This window comes from Chiloscyllium punctatum, chromosome 2, assembly GCF_047496795.1.
Source record: "Chiloscyllium punctatum isolate Juve2018m chromosome 2, sChiPun1.3, whole genome shotgun sequence".
Taxonomy (NCBI): Eukaryota; Metazoa; Chordata; class Chondrichthyes; order Orectolobiformes; family Hemiscylliidae; genus Chiloscyllium; species Chiloscyllium punctatum.
The window spans coordinates 158,892,378-158,918,690 of record NC_092740.1 but is presented as its reverse complement, the minus strand read 5'-3'; the positions used below and the strand labels follow the sequence as shown (position 1 = coordinate 158,918,690).

The 26,313-nt window shown below is 43.8% G+C and overlaps 1 protein-coding gene across 1 annotated transcript in view; it reads right to left on the bottom strand.

Annotated features, from left to right (window-relative positions):
- LOC140492209 (A disintegrin and metalloproteinase with thrombospondin motifs 19-like) overlaps positions 1-26,313 on the bottom strand; it is a 538,786-nt gene that overhangs the window by 4,332 nt on the left and 508,141 nt on the right. Inside the window, 1 exon segment of the mRNA XM_072591100.1 lies at positions 25,336-25,513. Within this exon segment, the coding sequence (XP_072447201.1) occupies positions 25,336-25,513 (178 nt within the window).

The window sequence follows — 26,313 nt, the reverse complement described above, 5'->3', positions numbered from 1 at the left end:
TAATAACACCTTCTCCAGAGGTGTGTAATAACACCTTCTCCAGAGATGTGTAATAATACCTTCTCCAGAGGTGTGTAATAACACCTTCTCCAGAGGTGTGTAATAACACCTTCTCCACAGGTGTGTAATAACACCTTCTCCAGAGGTGTGTAATAACACCTTCTCCAGAGGTGTGAAATAACACCTTCTCCAGAGGTATGAAATAACACCTTCTCCAGAGGTGTGTAACAACACATGCTCCAGGGGTGTGTAATAACACCTGTTCCAGAGGTGTGTAATAAGACCTTCTCCTTAGGTGTGTAATAATACCTGCTCCAGAGGTGTGTAATAACACCTTCTCCCGAGGTGTGTAATAAAGAATTCTCCAGAGATGTGTAACAACACCTGCTTCAGATGTGTGTAATAACACCTTCTCCAGAGGTGTGTAACAACACCTGTGCCAGAGGTGTGTAATAGCATCTACTCCAGAGGTGTGTAATAGCATCTACTCCAGAGGTGTGTAATAACACCTTCTCCAGAGATGTGTAACAACACCTGCTCCAGAGGTGTGTAATAACACCTTCTTCAGAGGTGTGTAATAACAACTTCTCCAGAGGTGTGTAACAACACCTTCTCCAGAGGTGTGTAATAACACCTTCTCCAGAGGTGTGTAACAACACATGCTCCAGGGGTGTGTAATAAAAAATTTTCCAGAGATGTGTAACAACACCTGTGCCAGAGGTGTGTAATAACACTTGCTCCTGGGGCGTGTAATAACACCTTGTCCAGAGGTGTGTAATAACACCTTCTCCAGAGGTGTGTAACAACACATGCTCCAGGGGTGTGTAATAACACCTGTTCCAGAGGTGTGTAATAAGACCTTCTCCTTAGGTGTGTAATAATACCTGCTCCAGAGGTGTGTAATAACACCTTCTCCCGAGGTGTGTAATAAAAAATTCTCCAGAGATGTGTAACAACACCTTCTCCAGAGATGTGTAATAACACCTTCTCCAGATGTGTGTAATAACACCTGCTCCAGAGGTGTGTAACAACACCTTCTCCAGAGGTGTGCAATAACACTTGCTCCAGAGGTGTGTAACAACACCTGTTCCAGAGGTGTGTAACAACACCTGTTCCAGAGGTGTGTAATAACAAATTCTCCAGAGGTGTGTAATAACACCTGCTCCAGATGTGTGTAATAACACCTGCTCCAGAGGTATGTAACAACTCCTTCTCCAGAGGTGTGCAATAACACTTGCTCCAGAGGTGTGTAACAACTCCTTCTCCAGAGGTGTGTAATAACACCTGCTCCAGAGGTGTGTAACAACACCTTCTCCAGAGGGGTGTAATAACACCTACTCCAGAGGTGCGTAATAACACCTTCTCCAGAGGTGCGTAATAACACCTTCTCCAGAGGTGCGTAACAACACCTTCTCCAGAGGTGCGTAATAACACCTTCTCCAGAGGGGTGTAATAACACCTCTCCAGAGGTGTGTAATAACACCTTCTCCAGAGGTGTGTAACAACACATGCTCCAGGAGTGTGTAATAAAAAAATTTCCAGAGATGTGTAACAACACCTGCGCCAGAGGTGTGTAACAGCACCTGCTCCAGAGGTGTGTAACAACACCTGCACCAGAGGTGTGTAATAGCACCTGCTCCAGAGGTGTGTAATAACACCTTCTCCAGAGGTGTGTAATAATACCTTCTCCAGAGATGTGTAATAACACCTTCTCCAGAGATGTGTAATAACACCTTCTCCAGAGGTGTGTAACAACACCTTCTCGAGAGGTGTGTAATAACACCTGCTCCAGAGGTGTGTAATAACACCTTCTCCAGAGATGTGTAATAACACCTGCTTCAGAGGTGTGTAACTACACATTCTCCAGAGATGTGTAATAACACTTGCTCCTGGGGCGTGTAATAACACCTTCTCCAGAGGTGTGAAATAACACCTTCTCCAGAGGTATGTAACAACACATGCTCCAGGGGTGTGTAATAACACCTGTTCCAGAGGTGTGTAATAAGACCTTCTCCTTAGGTGTGTAATAATACCTGCTCCAGAGGTGTGTAATAACACCTTCTCCCGAGGTGTGTAATAAAAAATTCTCCAGAGATGTGTAACAACACCTGCGCCAGAGGTGTGTAATAGCACCTGCTCCAGAGGTGTGTAACAACACCTGTGCCAGAGGTGTGTAATAGCACCTGCTCCAGAGGTGTGTAATAACACCTTCTCCAGACATGTGTAACAACACCTGCTCCAGAGGTGTGTAACAACACCTGCGCCAGAGGTGTGTAACAACACCTGCGCCAGAGGTGTGTAATAACACCTGCGCCAGAGATGTGTAATAACACCTTCTCCCGAGGTGTGTAACAACACCTGCTCCAGAGGTGTGTAATAACACCTTCTCCAGAGGTGTGTAATAACACCTTCTCCAGAGGTGTGTAACAACACCTTCTCCAGAGGTGTGTAACAACACATTCTCCAGAGGTGTGTAACAACACATTCTCCAGAGGTGTGTAACAACACATTCTCCAGTGGTGTGTAATAACACCTGCTCCACAGGTATGTAATAACACCTGTTCCAGAGGTGTGTAATAACACCTTCTCTAGAGGTGTGTAATAACACCTGCTCCAGAGGTGTGTAACTACACATTCTCCAGAGATGTGTAATAACAGTTGCTCCTGGGGCGTGTAATAACACCTTCTCCAGAGGTGTGTAATAACACCTTCTCCAGAGGTGTGTAACAACACATGCTCCAGGGGTGTGTAATAACACCTGTTCCAGAGGTGTGTAATAAGACCTTCTCCTTAGATGTGTAATAATACCTGCTCCAGAGGTGTGTAATAACACCTTCTCCCGAGGTGTGTAATAAAAAATTCTCCAGAGATGTGTAACAACACCTTCTCCAGAGATGTGTAATAACACCTTCTCCAGATGTGTGTAATAACACCTGCTCCAGAGGTGTGTAACAACACCTTCTCCAGAGGTGTGCAATAACACTTGCTCCAGAGGTGTGTAACAACACCTGTTCCAGAGGTGTGTAATAACAAATTCTCCAGAGGTGTGTAATAACACCTGCTCCAGATGTGTGTAATAACACCTGCTCCAGAGGTATGTAACAACACCTTCTCCAGAGGTGTGCAATAACACTTGCTCCAGAGGTGTGTAACAACTCCTTCTCCAGAGATGTGTAACAAGACCTGCTCCAGAGGTGTGTAATAACACCTTCTCCAGAGGTGTGTAATAACACCTTCTCCAGAGGTGTGTAATAACACCTTCTCCAGAGGGGTGTAATAACACCTTGTCCAGATGTGCGTAATAACACCTTCTCCAGAGGTGCGTAATAACACCTTCTCCAGAGGTGCGTAACAACACCTTCTCCAGAGGTGCGTAACAACACCTTCTCCAGAGGTGTGTAATAACACCTTCTCCAGAGGTGTGTAACAACACCTGCGCCAGAGGTGTGTAATAGCACCTGCTCCAGACGTGTGTAATAATACCTTCTCCAGAGATGTGTCACAACACCTGCTCCAGCGGTGTGTAATAACACCTTCTCCACAGGTGTGTAATAACAACTGTTCCAGAGGTGTGTAATAACACCTTCTCCAGAGGTGTGCAATAACACTTGCTCCAGAGGTGTGTAACAACACCTTCTCCAGAGGTGTGTAATAACACCTGCTCCAGAGGTGTGTAACAACACCTGCTCCAGAGATGTGTAACAACACCTGCTCCAGAGGTGTGTAATAACACCTGCTCCAGAGGTGTGTAATAACAACTGTTCCAGAGGTGTGTAATAATACCTTGTCCAGGGATGTGTAACAACACCTGCTACAGCGGTGTGTAATAACACCTTCTCCAGAGGTGTGTAATAACAACTGTTCCAGAGGTGTGTAATAACACCTTCTCCAGAGGTGTGTAATAACACCTGCTTCAGAGGTGTGTAACAACACCTTCTCCAGAGGGGTGTATTAACACTTCCCCAGAGATGTGTAACAACACCTGCTCCAGCGGTGTGTAATAACACCTTCTCCAGAGGTGTGTAATAACAACTGTTCCAGAGGTGTGTAATAACACCTTCTCCAGAGGTGTGTAACAAAACCTTCTCCAGAGGTGTGTAATAACACCTTCTCCAGAGGTGTGTAATAACACCTTCTCCAGAGGGGTGTAATAACACCTGTTCCAGAGGTGTGTAATAAGACCTTCTCCTTAGGTGTGTAATAACACCTTCTCCAGAGGTGTGTAACAACACCTTCTCCAGAGGTGTGTAATAACACCTTCTCCAGAGGTGTGTAACAACACCTGCGCCAGAGGTGTGTAATAGCACCTGCTCCAGAGGTGTGTAATAACACCTTCTCCAGAAGTGTGTAATAACACCTTCTCCAGAGGTGTGTAACAACACCTGCGCCAGAGGTGTGTAATAGCACCTGCTCCAGAGGTGTGTAATAACACCTTCTCCAGAGGTGTGTAATAACACCTTCTCCAGAGATGTGTAATAACACCTTCTCCAGAGGTGTGTAATAACACCTTCTCCAGAGATGTGTAATAACACCTTCTCCAGAGATGTGTAATAACACCTTCTCCAGAGGTGTGTAATAACACCTGTTCCAGAGGTGTGTAATAAGACCTTCTCCTCAGGTGTGTAATAACACCTGTTCCAGAGGTGTGTAATAAGACCTTCTCCTCAGGTGTGTAACAACACCTGTTCCAGAGGTGTGTAATAAAAAATTCTCCACAGATGTGTAACAACACCTGCATCAGATGTGTGTAATAACACCTTCTCCAGAGGTGTGTAACAACACCTGTGCCAGAGATGTGTAACAACACGTTCTCCAGAGATGTGTAACAACACGTTCTCCATAGGTGTGTAATAACACCTTCTCCAGAGGTGTGTAATAACACCTTCTCCAGAGGTGTGTAATAACACCTTCTCCAGAGATGTGTAATAACACCTTCTCCAGAGGTGTGTAATAACACCTTCTCCAGAGGTGTGTAATAACACCTTCTCCAGAGGTGTGTAATAACACCTTCTCCACAGGTGTGTAATAACACCTTCTCCAGAGGTGTGTAATAACACCTTCTCCAGAGGTGTGAAATAACACCTTCTCCAGAGGTATGAAATAACACCTTCTCCAGAGGTGTGTAACAACACATGCTCCAGGGGTGTGTAATAACACCTGTTCCAGAGGTGTGTAATAAGACCTTCTCCTTAGGTGTGTAATAATACCTGCTCCAAAGGTGTGTAATAACACCTTCTCCCGAGGTGTGTAATAAAGAATTCTCCAGAGATGTGTAACAACACCTGCTTCAGATGTGTGTAATAACACCTTCTCCAGAGGTGTGTAACAACACCTGTGCCAGAGGTGTGTAATAGCATCTACTCCAGAGGTGTGTAATAACACCTTCTCCAGAGATGTGTAACAACACCTGCTCCAGAGGTGTGTAATAACACCTTCTTCAGAGGTGTGTAATAACACCTTCTCCAGAGGTGTGTAACAACACCTTCTCCAGAGGTGTGTAATAACACCTTCTCCAGAGGTGTGTAACAACACATGCTCCAGGGGTGTGTAATAAAAAATTTTCCAGAGATGTGTAACAACACCTGTGCCAGAGGTGTGTAATAGCACCTGCTCCAGAGGTGTGTAATAACACCTTCTCCAGAGATGTGTAACAACACCTTCTCCAGAGGTGTGTAACAACACCTGCGCCAGAGGTGTGTAATAACACCTTCTCCAGAGATGTGTAACAACACCTGCTCCAGAGGTGTGTAATAACACCTTCTCCAGAGGTGTGTAACAACACCTTCTCCAGAGGTGTGTAACAACACCTTCTCCAGAGGTGTGTAACAACACATTCTCCAGTGGTGTGTAATAACACCTGCTCCACAGGTATGTAATAACACCTGTTCCAGAGGTGTGTAATAACACCTTCTCTAGAGGTGTGTAATAACACCTGCTCCAGAGGTGTGTAACTACACATTCTCCAGAGATGTGTAATAACACTTGTTCCTGGGGCGTGTAATAACACCTTGTCCAGAGGTGTGTAATAACACCTTCTCCAGAGGTGTGTAACAACACATGCTCCAGGGGTGTGTAATAACACCTGTTCCAGAGGTGTGTAATAAGACCTTCTCCTTAGGTGTGTAATAATACCTGCTCCAGAGGTGTGTAATAACACCTTCTCCCGAGGTGTGTAATAAAAAATTCTCCAGAGATGTGTAACAACACCTTCTCCAGAGATGTGTAATAACACCTTCTCCAGATGTGTGTAATAACACCTGCTCCAGAGGTGTGTAACAACACCTTCTCCAGAGGTGTGCAATAACACTTGCTCCAGAGGTGTGTAACAACACCTGTTCCAGAGGTGTGTAACAACACCTGTTCCAGAGGTGTGTAATAACAAATTCTCCAGAGGTGTGTAATAACACCTGCTCCAGATGTGTGTAATAACACCTGCTCCAGAGGTATGTAACAACTCCTTCTCCAGAGGTGTGCAATAACACTTGCTCCAGAGGTGTGTAACAACTCCTTCTCCAGAGGTGTGTAATAACACCTGCTCCAGAGGTGTGTAACAACACCTTCTCCAGAGGGGTGTAATAACACCTACTCCAGAGGTGCGTAATAACACCTTCTCCAGAGGTGCGTAATAACACCTTCTCCAGAGGTGCGTAACAACACCTTCTCCAGAGGTGTGTAATAACACCTTCTCCAGAGGGGTGTAATAACACCTTCTCCAGAGGTGTGTAATAACACCTTCTCCAGAGGTGTGTAACAACACATGCTCCAGGGGTGTGTAATAAAAAAATTTCCAGAGATGTGTAACAACACCTGCGCCAGAGGTGTGTAACAGCACCTGCTCCAGAGGTGTGTAACAACACCTGCGCCAGAGGTGTGTAATAGCACCTGCTCCAGAGGTGTGTAATAACACCTTCTCCAGAGGTGTGTAATAATACCTTCTCCAGAGATGTGTAATAACACCTTCTCCAGAGATGTGTAATAACACCTCCTCCAGAGGTGTGTAACAACACCTTCTCGAGAGGTGTGTAATAACACCTGCTCCAGAGGTGTGTAATAACACCTTCTCCAGAGATGTGTAATAACACCTGCTTCAGAGGTGTGTAACTACACATTCTCCAGAGATGTGTAATAACACTTGCTCCTGGGGCGTGTAATAACACCTTCTCCAGAGGTGTGAAATAACACCTTCTCCAGAGGTATGTAACAACACATGCTCCAGGGGTGTGTAATAACACCTGTTCCAGAGGTGTGTAATAAGACCTTCTCCTTAGGTGTGTAATAATACCTGCTCCAGAGGTGTGTAATAACACCTTCTCCCGAGGTGTGTAATAAAAAATTCTCCAGAGATGTGTAACAACACCTGCGCCAGAGGTGTGTAATAGCACCTGCTCCAGAGGTGTGTAACAACACCTGTGCCAGAGGTGTGTAATAGCACCTGCTCCAGAGGTGTGTAATAACACCTTCTCCAGACATGTGTAACAACACCTGCTCCAGAGGTGTGTAACAACACCTGCGCCAGAGGTGTGTAACAACACCTGCGCCAGAGGTGTGTAATAACACCTGCGCCAGAGATGTGTAATAACACCTTCTCCCGAGGTGTGTAACAACACCTGCTCCAGAGGTGTGTAATAACACCTTCTCCAGAGGTGTGTAATAACACCTTCTCCAGAGGTGTGTAACAACACCTTCTCCAGAGGTGTGTAACAACACATTCTCCAGAGGTGTGTAACAACACATTCTCCAGAGGTGTGTAACAACACATTCTCCAGTGGTGTGTAATAACACCTGCTCCACAGGTATGTAATAACACCTGTTCCAGAGGTGTGTAATAACACCTTCTCTAGAGGTGTGTAATAACACCTGCTCCAGAGGTGTGTAACTACACATTCTCCAGAGATGTGTAATAACAGTTGCTCCTGGGGCGTGTAATAACACCTTCTCCAGAGGTGTGTAATAACACCTTCTCCAGAGGTGTGTAACAACACATGCTCCAGGGGTGTGTAATAACACCTGTTCCAGAGGTGTGTAATAAGACCTTCTCCTTAGATGTGTAATAATACCTGCTCCAGAGGTGTGTAATAACACCTTCTCCCGAGGTGTGTAATAAAAAATTCTCCAGAGATGTGTAACAACACCTTCTCCAGAGATGTGTAATAACACCTTCTCCAGATGTGTGTAATAACACCTGCTCCAGAGGTGTGTAACAACACCTTCTCCAGAGGTGTGCAATAACACTTGCTCCAGAGGTGTGTAACAACACCTGTTCCAGAGGTGTGTAATAACAAATTCTCCAGAGGTGTGTAATAACACCTGCTCCAGATGTGTGTAATAACACCTGCTCCAGAGGTATGTAACAACACCTTCTCCAGAGGTGTGCAATAACACTTGCTCCAGAGGTGTGTAACAACTCCTTCTCCAGAGATGTGTAACAAGACCTGCTCCAGAGGTGTGTAATAACACCTTCTCCAGAGGTGTGTAATAACACCTTCTCCAGAGGTGTGTAATAACACCTTCTCCAGAGGGGTGTAATAACACCTTCTCCAGATGTGCGTAATAACACCTTCTCCAGAGGTGCGTAATAACACCTTCTCCAGAGGTGCGTAACAACACCTTCTCCAGAGGTGTGTAATAACACCTTCTCCAGAGGTGTGTAACAACACCTGCGCCAGAGGTGTGTAATAGCACCTGCTCCAGACGTGTGTAATAATACCTTCTCCAGAGATGTGTCACAACACCTGCTCCAGCGGTGTGTAATAACACCTTCTCCACAGGTGTGTAATAACAACTGTTCCAGAGGTGTGTAATAACACCTTCTCCAGAGGTGTGCAATAACACTTGCTCCAGAGGTGTGTAACAACACCTTCTCCAGAGGTGTGTAATAACACCTGCTCCAGAGGTGTGTAACAACACCTGCTCCAGAGATGTGTAACAACACCTGCTCCAGAGGTGTGTAATAACACCTGCTCCAGAGGTGTGTAATAACAACTGTTCCAGAGGTGTGTAATAATACCTTGTCCAGGGATGTGTAACAACACCTGCTACAGCGGTGTGTAATAACACCTTCTCCAGAGGTGTGTAATAACAACTGTTCCAGAGGTGTGTAATAACACCTTCTCCAGAGGTGTGTAATAACACCTGCTTCAGAGGTGTGTAACAACACCTTCTCCAGAGGGGTGTATTAACACTTCCCCAGAGATGTGTAACAACACCTGCTCCAGCGGTGTGTAATAACACCTTCTCCAGAGGTGTGTAATAACAACTGTTCCAGAGGTGTGTAATAACACCTTCTCCAGAGGTGTGTAACAAAACCTTCTCCAGAGGTGTGTAATAACACCTTCTCCAGAGGTGTGTAATAACACCTTCTCCAGAGGGGTGTAATAACACCTGTTCCAGAGGTGTGTAATAAGACCTTCTCCTTAGGTGTGTAATAACACCTTCTCCAGAGGTGTGTAACAACACCTTCTCCAGAGGTGTGTAATAACACCTTCTCCAGAGGTGTGTAACAACACCTGCGCCAGAGGTGTGTAATAGCACCTGCTCCAGAGGTGTGTAATAACACCTTCTCCAGAGGTGTGTAATAACACCTTCTCCAGAGATGTGTAATAACACCTTCTCCAGATATGTGTAACAACACCTTCTCCAGAGATGTGTAACAACACCTTCTCCAGAGGTGTGTAACAACACCTTCTCCAGAGGTGTGTAACAACACCTTCTCCAGAGGTGTGTAACAACACCTTCTCCAGATGTGTGTAACAACACTTGCTCCAGAGGTGTGTAATAACACCTTCTCCAGAGGTGTGCAATAACACCTGTTCCAGAGGTGTGTAATAACACCTTCTCCAGAGGGGTGGAATAACACCTTCTCCAGAGGGGTGTAATAACACCTGCTCTAGAGATGTGGTATAACACCTGCTCCAGAGGTGTAACAATATCTCTGAACAGGTTGATTTGAAAATACGTTAAATTTTAAAAAAGTCAGTTCCCAGTTGACATTCCACACCTGTGCATTTCAGTAACAACCACTGTGAAATATCGTTCAATTGGTCTTTTGCTAATTCATCAAAATATTATGAGACTCTGTAGGTCACTGTAATCAGGCACAAGAATAGAGTGCTTTATATAGTTTGTATAGATCTTTATACAGTTGCAAAGAACTCTGTCTCAGCTCAGACCTGTTTTAATGTTATTGAATTGAAGAGTTTATATTATTTGACAATTCTATTAAGCTATCAGCTCAAACTTTGATACAGGTTTTAAAAAACAAATCAAACCTGCTCAGACATGTTATGACACAGCTCTGGAACAAGTGGGATTTGAATCCAGGTGGTTTGGCTCAGAGTAGGGACACTAGCCCTCTAATTCTAGTTCACATTGCCCACCTGTAGAGGTGAGCTCACTGTGAACATGGTGTTGGAAATATTGGTCTGAGGTAGGTGGTGGGTTTTCCCAGAAGAATTTGAGGCAAAATTGAGCAACCAGGGTGGCATGGTGGCTCAGTGGTTGGCACTGTCGCCTCAAGCTCCAGGGAACCAGGTTCGATTCCAGCCTCTGGTGTCTGTGTGGGGTTTGCACACTCTCCCCATGTCTGTGTGGGTTTCCTCCGGGTGCTCCAGTTTCCTCCCAGATTTCAAAGATGTGCAGGTCAGGTGAATTGGCCGTAGTATCTGGGATGCGCTGGCTAGGTAGGTTAGCCCTGGGAAATGCAGGGTTACAGGGATAGGGTAGGAGTGTGGGTTTGTATGGGATGCTTTTCAGGGCGTCGGAATGGGCTCAATGGCCTGCTCCCACACTGCAGGGATTCCATGAGGCAAGGTTGAACTACGATGCAAGAGGAAACTCAGAAGATTTTCTGAAGTTGGGGTTGCCTGAAGTGAGGTGCAATTTGTCATGTTAGATTGTCTTTTAAAAGTAAATCACATAGATCAACTTCAGAGCAACAGAGAGTTTGGCAAACTTAACAAAAAGAACACAAATTGAAAATCAAGAATTTTAATACTAATTTTCTTTCTAGATTCAGGAAAAAGCTATTACCAAAGTCCGTGACAGTTCAGTGTGGCTGCACATTTTACACATTCCACCATCAAAGATCAAGATCCTCTGTGTGTGAAGCTACACCTTAATGGTCACTGTGAAGCAGTGCTGAGCTATAATGATAAAGTCATTAAAGAACTTATTTACGTCTTGCAAAATGAGAACAAATCCATGTTGAGTTAGCAAGCCTTTATCTGCTTCCTTTAAAATCCTTGATGAGATCGCAAAGTTGCGAAGGGACATTGACAGATTCAATGCATGGGGAAAACTGTATGAAATGGTGTTGACTAAGGGAAGACATGAGGTCAATCAGTTCAGAATACTCGATAAATGGTGACTATGTGTAAATGATGAGGAACTTTGAATGAGCAGAGAGACTTGAGGCATATGTTCACAAATCACTAAAAGCTAAAGACAGTTACAAAATACTTTAAATATCTAATTAACTGTTGGCCTTTGTTTCGAGGCTGGAAAACAAAGGACACAAAAATTGCTGGAAAAGCTCAGCAGGTCTGGCAGCGTCTATGGAAAGAAATCAGAGTTCACGCTTCGGGTCCAGTGACCCTTCTTCAATCCAGGATTTATGTCATAACCAGATACAGCTCAGGTTAGACCCTAACTTGAATACTGGATTCTCCAGTGCAATAAGGAATGGGCAATAAACAAGAATATAAGAAATAGGACCAGGAGTAAGCCATCTGGCTCTTTGAGCCTGCTCTGCCATTCAATAAGATCATGGTTGATCTTTTTGTGGACTCAGCTCCACTTACCCGCCTGCGCACTGTCACCCTTAATTCCTTTACTGTTCAAAATTCTCTCTATCTTTGCTTTAAAACACTTAACGAGGTAGCCTCAACTGCTTCACCGGGCAGAGAATTCCACAGATTCACAACCCTTTGGGTGAAGACATTCCTCCTCAACTCAGTCTTAAATCTGCTCCCACTTATTCTGAAGCTATGCCCCTTAGTTGTAGTTTTACTTGCCAGTGGAAACATTCTGCCTGCTTCTATCTTATGTATTCCCTTCATCATTTTATTTGTTTCTATAAGATTCTTCTAAATTCCAATGAGTATAGTCCTAGTCTACTCAATCTCTCTTCATAAGCCAATCCTCGCAACTCCAAAATAAACCTGGTGAACCTCCTCTGCACCCGGCCAGTGCCAGTATACCCTTTCTCAAATAAGGAGACCAAATCTGCACACAGTCCTCCAGGCCTGGCCTCACCAGCACCTTGTACAGCTGCAGCACAACCTCTTTATTTTTAAACTCCATCCCTCTAGCAATGAAGGACATGACAAATTACATGCAGGTGAGGGCAATAAGAACTATGGAAGCAAAGCTGATAGATGGAGTTAAAATTCAGAATAACAATGATCTAATTGAATGGCTGAACAGGTTCCAGAGGCTGAATAGCCTGCTCCAGTGTCTATATTAAAGCTAAGACAGGAGTAAAAAACAATTTATATAAAATCTTGTATGTTTAACATACTGGTGTCGCTTGAGACCAATCTTTAACAGTACTCGATATTTTATTTATCATTCAGCCTGATGCTTGAACAAATTTCTTAAATATATTGATTTATTGTGTCAATTTGGTACCCAAATAATTTAAAACTGGAGTTAACAAAAAACATACATCGAAAAAATGTGATTCTGCTTAAATAATCCAACTTATGAAAGCAATTATTAGGTTGTTGAAAAATTCCATTGCAAAGCGCAACAAAATATGCCTTTTGGCAAACTGTGCTCCATGCTGAATGTTTTCTGTTAGCTGATGTTATGATATTACCTGGTCTGATGTGGTTCATAGGTATTAATTTGTATAATGAATGACAGCTACATGAAGCTGCATGATTATAGGTTCGATATATATAAAGACGACTAATGAAGGAGGTGTTGGAGTAATTACTTGCTGGCTCCACTGAGTTGAAAGGGTTGTAGCATCGTGAAAATCATGCAGAAAAAAACTCACATCCTGCTCCCAATTTGGCCAATAATGCCTTGAAAGGGGCCTACCGTCAGATGGAGCCGTAATCCGTGCCTTAAAATCAGGGTTTTTTTATGTCTGTAAAATTATGACCACCATATTAGCAGGGAAGTGTGTGGAGTGAGCACAGTACATGCTCTGCGAAGTTATATCCAGTGGTACAACTGCTGAATACCAGAGGTCAAACGCAGAAAATAATTCAGGATATTGTGAGTTCTATGCCTGTCTGTCAATGCGCTACATTGGGAGTTTGCCATGAGGACATCTTAATGCTACTCCAGGAATTAGACTCAGTATGCAACCAATAGACTTACTGGGAACTAGGCCAGGTAATGTGGGCTCCATTCTGGAGTTTAATAAGCAATCAATTGCTTGACTGAGGTCAGGAATTTCCTTTAGTTGCTCTCGATCATTATCAGATGCCAAATGTAAGTAGGCAGAGCAGGAGCAGCTTTGGGGAAATTGCCGATATTAATTGCTGTTTAAATGAAGATAAAATCAAACCATACGTCTGAGCATTCTTCTATCGAACTCCATAAATTCAATTAATTTTATAGCATTGATTCTCAGAATATTTTAATTGAAGGACCTCTTTTCAAATGGATTAATAGTCACAGGCAACTTAATAATTTTCCATATTGCAATACAAAATTGCTGAATGTAAAATTGCAATAATGATTTTAAGAAACTAGATAGTGACTTGTGTATGCACATAAGTGGAATGGGTAGGTTGATTCACACTGTAGAGCTTCTCTGTTCTTGGGAACATGGCAGCCACTGGACCACGGAGTGGAACTTTGAAGCTCAGTGATGAATCTGCTGGTGAGCTGGGAAAGCCTTCAATTATTGAGATATAAGTTTGTTTAAATGAAAGGCTTTTCTTCATAGGTTTGTTCTAAATGTGTATTTTCGTTGCTTTGGAAGTGATTTCCAACATTGTGGAAATCATTTGTCAGCTTTCACTACAGTATGGAAATAACTCTCAGATGAGCTGCACAAGTAACACAAAGACTATTTGGGGCAATAACCTTTCCCCAATTTCTTGTTGAATCACAGGAGGGAGGGGATACATTCAGCACAGAGCAAGCAGACTGAGGACCAACTTTTCAGGAGTTTCCTGGAGCTAGAAGCTAGGTGCCCAGGTCTTGCTGTGGTCACCACACCAGACGTCCTCTCACTCTCGCTCTTTCCATCTGCTGGTGACATCTGTAGGATTTCACAATCTCTTGCACACAAAGTATCCCTTGCCTAGTAGATATCATGTTTGCCAAGACCATCACCTGTTTGTATTTTGCTAATGATAGGTCCAATCAGAATGAGATGGTTCTCAAAATTTCGACAGTGATTGGACTCGTGGATGTACGTCATCATGGATTGCACATGCTTAGCCATCATTAGATTGAACTGCAGTTTCTCACAATTGAAAAGGATCCACTCTAATAATAACTTATATTGTGGAAGGTACTCATAAATGTCTGTGCCAGAAGCTGCCATGTTGCCTTGTCTCCTGCAGATCTTTGTACCTTCAACAGAATTAGCTACACTCCAAAGATGTCGCTCATGACACTTGTGAGGATCCCCACAACTGATCATGCACAAGCTAAGCCACGTGAGCACAAGAGACCAAAGGCCATTGGGTTGCTGAAGCTGGAGTTAGGCAGGCAGATTTCTGCACATTTCAGTATGCACCAACAAAGCTGTGGAGAATGGTTGCGATTCCCGAAATGTCCCTCTAAACTGTACAGTAATCGAAACGTTCCCACACACAGGTTATCCATGTTTCCATATATAGCAGAACCAAAAAACATACTTAAACAAACTGCACTCCCCCTACAAATTAGAGGGTACTTTGATGATTACCACTCTGTATTTTTGAAGGTGGTGGTGGTGGCTATAAATCCCACAGCTGTTCATGCATCTATCACAGATCCCAATGATAGAATTATACCTGATGGTGTGAAGGTATATGGAACACTACAGAACATAGCATATTACAATGCAGTACAGGCCGTTCACCACCTCACCCCAGTGTTGCACCTACCTGTGGAACCAATCTGAAGTCCATCTATCCAACACTATTCCATTCTCATCCATATGCCTATCTAATGACCATTTAAGTGCCGTTAAAAGTTGGCGAGTCTACTACTGTTGCAGGCAGGGCGTACCGTGCCCCTACTCTTCTGAGTAAAGAAATGACCTCTGACATCTGTCCTATATCTACCACCCCTCAATTTAAAGTTATGTCTCCTCGTGCTAGCCATCACCATCTGAGGAAAAAGGCTCTCACTGCCTAATCTATCTAACTCTCTGATTATTTAATATCGCTCAATTAAATCAACTCTCAACCTTCTTTTCTCTAATGAAAATAGCTTCAAGTCCCTCACCCTTTCCTCATTAGACCTTCCCTCCATACCATGCAACATCCTAGTAAATCTCCTCTGAACCCTTTCCAAAGCTTCCACATCTTTCCTGTAATGCAGTGACCAGAACTGTACGCAATACTCCAAGTGCAGCTGCACCAGGGTTTTGTACAGCTGCAGCATGACCTCATGGTTCCAAAACTCAATCCCTCTACCAATAAAAGCTAACACACCGGATGCCTTCTTAACAACCTATCAACCCTGGATGGCAACTTTCAAGGATCTATGTACCTGGACACCGATATCTCTGCTCATCTACATACCAAGAATCTTACCATTAACCCAGTACTCTGCATTCCTGTTACTCCTTCCAAAGTGAATCATCTCACACTTTTCCACCTTAAGCTCCATTTGCCCCCTCTCAGTCCAGTTCTGCATCTTATCTATGTCTCTCTATAATCTACAACATCCTTCATCACTACTCACAACACTACAGACCTTAGTGCCATCTGTAAATTTACTAACCCATCCTTCTATGTCCTCATCCAGGTCATTTATAAAAACAGATCCTTGCGGTACCACACTAGTAACTGAATTCCAGGATAAATATTTCCCATCAATCATAACCCTCTGTCTTCTTTCAGCTAGCCAATTTCTGATCCAAACCACTAAATCACCCTCAACTCCATGCCACCATATTTTGTACAATAGCATACTGTGGGGAACCTTATCAAACACCTTACTGAAATCCATATACACCACAACAACTGCTTTACCCTCATCCACCTGTTTGGTCACCTTCTCAAAGAACTCAGTAAGGTTTGTGAGGCATGACCTACCCTTCACAAAACCATGTTGACTATCCCTAATCAACTTATTTCTTTCTAGATGTTTAAAAATCCTATCTCTTATACTCTTTCCAACACTTTACTCACAACCAAAGTAAAGCTGACAGGTCTATAATTTTCAGGGTTGTCTCTACTCCCCTTCTTGAACAAGGGAACAAAATTTGCTATCCTCCAGTCTTCTGGTACTAGTTCTGTAGATAATGACGACATAAAGATCAAAGCCAATGGCTCGGCAATCTCCTCCCTGGCTTCCCAGAGAGTGCTAGGATAAGTCCTATTGGCCCAGGGACTCATAGAACACAGAACAATACAGCACAGAACATGCCCTTTGGCTCTCGATGTTACAGTGACCCATGAACGATTCTCAGCTCGTTCCCCTACACTATCCCATCATCATCCATGTGCATGTTTAAATCTCCCTAATGTGGCTGAGTTAACTCATCTGTTATCTATTTTGAATCAACTGGGTCACCCTGACTAACACCAGACATTTCCACAGTATTAATCCTTGGATTTTTTTATTCATTCATGGGATGTGGGTATCACTGGCCAGACCAGCTCTCTAATTGCCCACAGGGCATTTAAGCAACAACCTGTAGGGCTAGAGTCACATGTCGACCAGACCAGATAAGGATGGCAGTTTCCTTCCTTAAAGGATATTAGTGAACCAGATGAATTTTTTTTCTAACAATTAACAAAGAATTCATGGCCATCATTAGATTCTTAATTCCAGATTTTTATTGACTTCAAATTCCATAATTTGCCATGGCAGGATTCGAACCCAGGTCCCTAGATCATTACTCGGATTTCTGGTTTAACCATCCAGTGATAATATCACTAGGCCATCACCTCCCCTGACATTGACTCAAGACCATAAAAAACATGAACCATTCAACTTCTTGAGCCTCCTCTGCCATGCAATAGGTTCATGGCTGATCCAGCATTCTTCATATCCACATCTTCTGCACAAATTATTCATTATATTTTCTTCAAGGTTGATGACTACTTGGTTTGAGAAAGGCCAGAAATGGAGATGAATGGACAATAGAGAGTGGGAACTGAAGACTGTAGTTCAGTTATATATCAGAACAACTGACTCATTATCAGAATGGCAAACATCCAATTCTACTTGTGAGACTGTAAAGTGTTTGGATTGAATATTCTTTATGAAGAAGAGCCTCTGTTCTTGTGAAAATATTGGAAGTCGATAGTGAGAATGACACAGCATTTGTTTTTGATAACATTATAAATTTACAACTCACTAGATCAGGACGTTGTCATATTTTATTGAAGAATCAAAATGAGAAGGACAAGAATTATTATTGACCTCTGGAGACAAGAGTCTAGCTAACAAGAAATGAACGATTAGGAAGTTGCGTATACATAACCCACCCATTATCACAAAACTTAAAGGTTCTGCTGAAGGATGTCTGAATTGTGGATAATGATTATGAATCCCTTGTTGAGCAAATCACATTTTCGTGTGGCATATATCTCAAATACCAGAAGACACCATCACGCCCATTTGAAAGCATTCCAGTTGACTGGAAATTTAATTAAGTGGTGGTTATGGATCTGAAAGTATGGATAAGGATTGCAATATCATAGAACATAGAATATAGTAGAGTACAGGCCCTTCTCCCCTCAATGGTGCGCCAACCTGTGGAACCAGTCTGAAGCTCGTCTATCCTACACTATTCCATTTTCATCTGTATGTCTATCCAGTGACCATTTAAATCCCCTTAAAGTTGGTGAGTCTACTACTGTTAGATCTATTACGATTTGTAGATGTGCTGACTCGGTTCAGTTTATTTACGGTAATTAACAAGGACAAATGGATAATAATGGATAAGGTCATGGAAAAGTAGATTGGCACAGCTCTGGAATGCCAATGAAAGTTCTAACATATAATTGAGGCATCAGAGAATCATATTGTATGGCGAAGGCCATTCGGCCCAATGGAACTGCACTGAATGCTAAAGGGGATTGATAAGGTGGACATTGAAAAGATGTTCCCTATTGTGAGAAAGTGTAGAACAAGAGGTCATAGATATAGAGTGACAGGAGGTGGGTTCAAAACTGAGATGAAGAGAAACTACTTCTCTCAGAGGGTTGGGAATCTGTGGAGCTCACTGCCCTAGAGTGCAGTGGAGGCTGAATCAATTAACAAATCCAAGAAAGAAATAGATATGTTTCTGATGAAAAGCACAATAAAGGGCAATGGGAAACAGACAGGAGAATGGAGTTGAGACCGGGATAGCGTCAGCCCTGATAGAATATAGAACAGTACAGGCCCTTCAGCCCACGATGTTGTGCTGATCATTTATCTTAATCTAAGATCAACCTAACCTACACACCCTTCCATTTACTGCCAGCCATGTGCTTGTCCAGCAGTCGCTTAAATATCCCTAATGTCTCTGACTCTACTACCACCACTGGCAGTGCATTCCACGCACCCACCACTCTGTGTGAAGAACCTACCTCTGACATCTCCCCTATACCTTCCTCCGATCACCCTAAAATTTCTGTCCTGGGGAAAAGTCTCTGGCCATCTACTCTATCTCTGCCTCTCATTACCTTGTACACCTCTATCAAGTCACCTCTCTTCCTTCTTCTCTTCAGTGTGAAAAGCCCGAGCTCACTCAACCTCTCTTCATATGACAAGCCTCCAATCCAGGCAGCATCCTGGTAAATCTCCTCTGCACACTCTCTAAAGCATCTACATTCTTCCTATAATTAGGTGACCAGAATTGGACACAATATTCCAAGTGTGGTTAACTAGGGTTTTATAGAGCTGCAGCAAAACCTCACGGTTCTTAAACTCAATTCCCCCTGTTAATGAAAGCCAGAACGCCGTATTTCTTTTTAACAACCTTATCAACTTGAGAGGTAACTTTGAGGGATTTATGTACATGAACCCCAAGATCCCGCTGTTCCTCCACACTGCCAAGAATCCTGTCTTTAATCCTGCATTCAGAATTCAAATTCAACCTTCCAAAAATGAATCACTTCACATTTATCCAGGTTGGATGCCATCTGCCACTTCTTAGCCCAACTCAAACTCCATCTGCCATTCAGGTGAAACTTTATCTGCTATGTTAAATGGTGGAGTGAGCTCAAAGGGTTGAATTGCCCACTCTCACTCCAAATTCCTATGTTACTAGGTACCACTGATGTGAAAATTTGCAAATGAAGTTTGGGACATATGACAAATTAAAAATAATAGCGATGAATACTCTTGCAGGAAGTCAATGCAGAAATAGTTTTCGTGAAAGAAATCAGTAATTGATGAAATATTATACAAGATACCAGCAGATCAGCCACACTGCAAGCTGAACATGTCTCTGGAAGGGACAGTATACATATCAGACAGGTTTCCTGATCTCAGTTACCAGCTAAAGACATTTGCTGGATATAAATGAGACAGTTTGCCTGAGCAGGAATGAAAACTGTACAAAGATCATGCAGAGTTGGACAGAAAATAAAAGACTTGTGGATGTCACTGGGAAGGCCAGCAGTGCCCATCCCTAATTGTCTTTGAACTGAGTGGTCAGGCCATTTCAGAGGGCAGTTAAGAATCAACATGTAGGTCAGATAAGGAATGTGGATTAAAAACAAAAGATTAAGGGTAAAGAAAATCTGAAATAAAAATTGAAATGCAGTAAGTTGGGCAGCAACTGTAGAGAGAGAAACAGAGTTACTATTTCATGTCCAGTGACCCTTCATCAGTACTCAAGGTTGGTTTCCTTCCTCAGAGGGTATTAATGAACTAGACAGGTTTTTGTAACAGTCAAGGATAGCTTCCTGTTCACCGTTACTAGACTGGCTTTTAATTCCAGATTTTATGAACTGAAATTAAATTCCACCAGCTGTCATGGCACGATTTACAAGTCTGGCATTATCTGTGGAGGCAGAAACAGTGTTAAAGTTTCAAATCCGATATGACTTCTTCAGAACATAAAAGAATAGTTGTATCAGATTGAAAAGACAATTCCTTTTCTCTATCCACAGATGCTGTCAGATCCACTGAGTATCTCCAGGATTTTCTGTTTCTGGTTCAAGTTTGCAGTATCTATAGTATTTTGCTTTTATTACGGTAAGTCACAGAGTTATAGAGTCAAATAGCATAGAAACAGACCCTTTGGCCCTACTCATCCATGTCAAGCAGGTTTCCGAAAGTGAACTAGTCTCATTTGTCTGCATTTGGCTTATATCCCGTGAAACCTTTCCTATCCATGTATCTGTCCAAATGTCTTTTAAATGTTGCAATTGTACTCCCTCCTACCATTTCCTCTGGCAGCTTGTTCCACATACGCACCACTGTCTATGTGAAAAAGTTACCTCTCAGGTCCTTTTTAAGTCTTTCCCCTCTCACCTTATAAACATGCCATCTAGTTTTGGACTCACCTACCCTGGGAAAAAGACCTTTCCTAATCACTTTATTTATGCCCCTCATAATTTTATAAACTTCTATAAAGCCACCCCTCATCCTCTTACTCTCCATGGAAGTAAGTCCCAGTCTATTCAGCCTCCCTTATAAAGGAAAACATCCAGATTCATTAACATCTTTGTAAATCTTTTTTGTACTCCAATTTAATAACTTTCTTCCTATGGCAGGCAGACCAGAATTGAATCTGTCTCCCCACAGACCCCACTGTCACTATCCCCACCCCCCAGAACCCTGAGGGGAACACTACCCCTGCTCATGACTCCACCCCCATTCCCCCCACCATCACACCCACTCCAGTTACAGGTTCCGCCCCCACTCCCAGCTCCACACCCACACCAGATCCCAGCTCCCAGCCCTGCCGAGTTTTCACCATCCCCCCAGACCTCCCCCTCACTGAGGACGAACGATCAGTCCTCAGCAAAGGACTCACCTTCATCCCCCTCCGTCCACGCATCAATGAATTTAATACACGCCGTGACGTCGAACAATTCTTCCGTTGCCTCCGCCTCCGAGCTTACTTTCACAATCAGGATTCCCGCCCACCTTCCGAGGACCCCTTTGCCCACCTCCAACACACTGCATCCACCTGGACACCCCGCGCTGGCCTATTACCTGCCCTAAACCTCTTCATTTCCAACTGCCGCCGGGATATTAACCGCCTCAACCTGTTTACCCCCCTCCCCAACTCCAACCTCTCACCCTCACAACGCGCAGTCCTCCAATCCCTCTGCTCCAATCCCAAACTCACCATCAAGCCAGCAGATAAAGGGGGCGCAGTGGTAGTCTGGCGCATTGACCTCTACACTGCTGAAGCCAAACTCCAACTCGAGGACACCTCTTCCTACTGCCCCCTCGACCATGACCCCACCCCCCATCACCAAACCATCATCTCCCAGACCATACAGAACCTTATCACCTCAGGAGATCTCCCACTCAACAGCTTCCAACCTCAGAGTCCGGGAACCCCGCACTGCCCGGTTCTACCTCCTTCCCAAGATCCACAAGCCTGACCACCCTGGCTGACCCATTGTCTCAGCATGCTCCTGCCCCACTGAACTCATCTCTACCTACCTTGACACTGTCCTATCCCCCCTAGTCCAGGAACTCCCCACATACATTCGAGATACCACCCACGCCCTCCACCTCCTCCGAGATTTCCGTTTCCCGGCCCCCAACGCCTCATCTTCACCATGGATATCCAATCCTTCTACACTTCCATCCGCCATGACCAGGGCCTCCAAGCCCTCCGGTTTTTCCTCTCCAGACGTCCCCAACAGTACCCTTCCACCGAACTGGTTTGGCCGAACTGGTCCTCACCCTTCACAATTTCTCCTTTGAATCCTCCCACTTCCTTCAGACCAAAGGGGTAGCTATGGGCACACGTATGGGCCCCAGCTATGCCTGTCTCTTTGTTGGCTATGTAGAGCAGTTGATCTTCCGTAATTATACCGGCACCACTCCCCACCTCTTCCTCCGCTACATTGATGACTGCATTGGTGCCACCTCGTGCTCCCACGAGGAAGTTGAGCAATTCATCAACTTCACCAACACATTCTACCCTGACCTTAAATTTACCTGGACCATCTCTGACACCTCCCTCCCCTTCCTGGACCTCTCCATCTCCATTTATGATGACCGACTTGACACTGACATTTTTTACAAACCCACCGACTCCCACAGCAACCTGGATTACACCTCTTCCCACCCTTCCTCTTGCTAAAATGCCATCCCGTATTCCCAATTCCTCCGCCTCCGCTGTATCTGCTCCCAGGAGTACCAGTTCCACCACAGAACACACCAGATGGCCTCCTTTTTTAGAGACCGCAATTTCCCTTCCCACGTGGTTAAAGATGCCCTCCAACACTTTGCGTCCACATCCCGCACCTCTGCCCTCAGACCCCACCCCTCCAACCATAACAAGGACAGAACGCCCCTGGTGCTCGCCTTCCACCCTACCCACCTTCGCATAAACCAAATCGTCCACCGACATTTCCGCCACCTCCAAACAGACGCCACTACCAGGGATATATTTCCCTCCCCACCCCTTTCTGCCTTCCGCAAAGACCGTTCTCTCCGTGACTACGTAGTCAGGTCCACGACCCCCTACAACCCACCCTCCCATTCTGGCATTTTCCCCTGCCACCGCAGCAACTGTAAAACCTGCGCCCACACCTCCTCCCTCACCTCTATCCAAGGCCCTAAAGGAGCCTTCCACATCCATCAAAGTTTTACTTGCACATCCACTAATATAATTTATTATATCCGTTGCTCCCGATGCGGTCTCCTCTACATTGGGGAGACTGGGCGCCTCCTAGCAGACCGCTTTAGGGAACATCTCCAAGACACCCGCACCAATCAACCACACCGCCCCATGGCCCAACATTTCAACTCCCCCTCCCACTCTGCCGAGGACATGGAGGTCCTGGGCCTCCTTCACCGCCGCTCCCTCACCACCAGACGCCTGGAGGAAGAACACCTCATCTTCCGCCTCGGAACACTTCAACCCCAGGGCATCAATGTGGACTTCAACAGTTTCCTCATTTCCCCTTCCCCCACCTCACCCTAGTTCCAAACTTCCAGCTCAGCACTGTCCCATGACTTGTCCGGACTTGTCCTACCTGCCTATCTCCTTTTCCGCCTATCCACTCCACCCTCTCCTCCCTGACCTATCACCTTCATCCCCTCCCCCACTCATCCATTGTACTCTATGCTACTTTCTCCCCACCCCCACCTCCTCTAGCTTATCTCTCCACGCTTCAGGCTCACTGCCTTTATTCCTGATGAAGGGCTTTTGGCCGAAACGTCAATTTCTAAGCTCCTTGGATGCTGCCTGAATTGCTGTGCTCTTCCAGCACCACTAATCCAGAATCTGGTTTCCAGCATCTGCAGTCATTGTTTTTATACCCAGAGGATTAGCCTGGGTCACTGGATGACTGATGACATTGCCACCATCTCTCTGTTACCCTGCTAACATAGACAATTGGATAACAAATTTTATAAAACTTTTTCTCATGAGCACACTTTAATTTTTATTTTTCGTGTCAAAACCAAATCAATAAACTATACATTTAACTGTGTCATATTCTAACACACCATTCCAGCTGACAGTACCAATAATTTATCCAAGGTAATTATTCCTTCCACTGTAGATTTGCCTAAATGCAGTGAAATTCTATCAAAGTATCTACGGACATTATAAAGAATGAAAAGCTCCATGTATGCTTAGGAAACTAGAACAAAAATGAGAACTGTCTTTGTGTCCAGTGAGGTTGAGTATTTGGCTTCCCAGTGGATTGAACTTAGCAGAATTTGGGTGGTGGAAAAGTTTTGTTTCTTTTCATTAATTCACTGAGTGTGAATGTAGTTGGTTCTACCAGCATTTAATGGACATGCCCAATTGCCTTTGAGAAGACAGTGGGGTAAGTTGCCTTCTTGAACTACAACAATACCAAAAGGGACAACCCCAGTGCTAACAGAAGGGAGTTCCAGATTTTGACACTGCAACATTAAAGGAATACTATGGTCTGCAACTTGGAGGGAAACTGCAGGTGACAGTGTTCCTGTTCATCTGCTGTATTTGTATTTCTAGGTGGTGGAGATAATAATGCTATTGAATGACCCTTGGTGTATTTCTGCAATGCATTTGCAGATGGTACATATATAACATAGAATTCCTACAGTGTGGAAACAAGCCATTTGACCCAACAAGTTCACACTGACCCTCCGAAGAGCAATCCACCCAAACCCATTCCCCTACCCTGTTACTCTACATTTCTCTTGACTAATGCACCTGGCCTACACATCCCTGAACACTGGGCAATTTAGCATGGTCAATTCACCTAACCTGCACATCTTTGGACTGTGGGAGGAAACTGGAGGACCTGGAGGAAACCCACGCAGACATAGAGAGAATGTGCAAACTCCACACAGACAGTCACCTGAGGCTGGAATTGAACTTGGGTCCCTGGCACCGTGAGGCAGCAGTGCTAACTACTGAGACACTGTGCCACCCTGCTACTGCCATTATGTATCAGTGGCGAAGGGAATGAATACAGGAATCGGTGGATAGGAAACCAATCCAGCATGCTGCATCCTAGATAGTGTTGAGCTTTTTGAGTGTTCTTGAAGCAGTACTCATCCAGGCAAGTGGGGAATATTCCATCCTACAATTGACTTGTACTTTGTGAATCGTGGACACATTATGGGGAGTCAGGAATTTTTCCACCTTACAGCAATGATTACACTTAAAAAGTAGTTCATTGGCTGTAAAGAAAAGAAGCACAATATTTTCAACTTGCCACTGGGAATAATTCAGAGTAACTCTACCTTATCTAATCATATGCCTCATTTTCTGGGATTTTGTGAGGCTGGAAGCCCCTACAAAAATGCAAATGCATTTTTACTTTTAAAATGACTTCTACTGCATGCAAGATTGACATTTATTTAGTAACTGCCTTGGGGAAAGCTAAAAGTATTTTAGGTGTAACTCATTACTTTTGAAGTGAGAGATCAGTAAATATAACACCCAATTTATATACTGCAAACTCATAAATTAAGACTTACCTGAAGAGCTTGTTCTATGTCCTTCACTCTATTTCAGAAAATTTAATCCATTCCATTGATGATTGAGAGAAATGGTTAAGATGTGATTTTGCTACTTACCTAGTCTGGGTGATGTGATAGTGTTCACATTGACTTTTTCATTGCATTGTTTTAAATGGCAAGGTCTATAGGCTGCAGGCTTTTCTGAAAGGAAGCAAGCACTTCCATGTCTTCCTGTCACTTTGTGCATACATTGGATTACTCGTGATTGCATCCCTTTTCCACAGGTAACGGAACACTGTCAGTAAAGATGCAGAAGTAATTAGACAGTGACTTCTTCAAACATTGGATACTACTTTTCAGTGTTAGTTTATTGTAACGAGTGCCACTGTTGGAGACAAAAAATTGCAATTTAGTTTCTGATGGCAATATGACATGTGTAGATTGAATCTGCTGAAGATGAATTTGTCTTGAGTATGCTCCTGGCAGATAAGAATAATGAACAAAGAACATTATTTATATCATAAAACACTGAAAAATGAATCATAGAGAATACCCATGCAGATGCCTTTTATACGTCTGGTTCCTTGAGTTCATATGCACCTTCATTAATTTAGAACCATGTTTGGGTTTCATAATCAGTCACAGGGTCATAGAGTTATACAGCATGAAAAAGACCCTTCAGTCCAACCTGTCCATAATCAGACATCCTAAACTGGTCTAATTCAATTTGCCAGTATTTGGCCCATAAATCATTCCTATTCATATATCCATCCAGATGCCTTTTAAATGTTATAGTTATACCAGCCTCCATCAGCTCCTCTGGCAGCTTGTTCCATATACGTGCCATTCTCTGCATGAGAAAGGTGCCCCTCATGTTCCTTTTAAATCTTTCTCCTGTCACCTTAAATGTATGGCCTCTTGATTTGGATTCCCCCACCTGGGAAAAAGATCTTGGCTATTCACTCTATCCATCCCCTCACGATTTTATAAACCTCTATAAGGTCACCCCTCAGCCTCCGACGCTCTGGGAAGAAAAACTCCAGCCTATTCAACCTTTCTCTATAACACAAACCCTCCAGTCCCATCAACTACTTT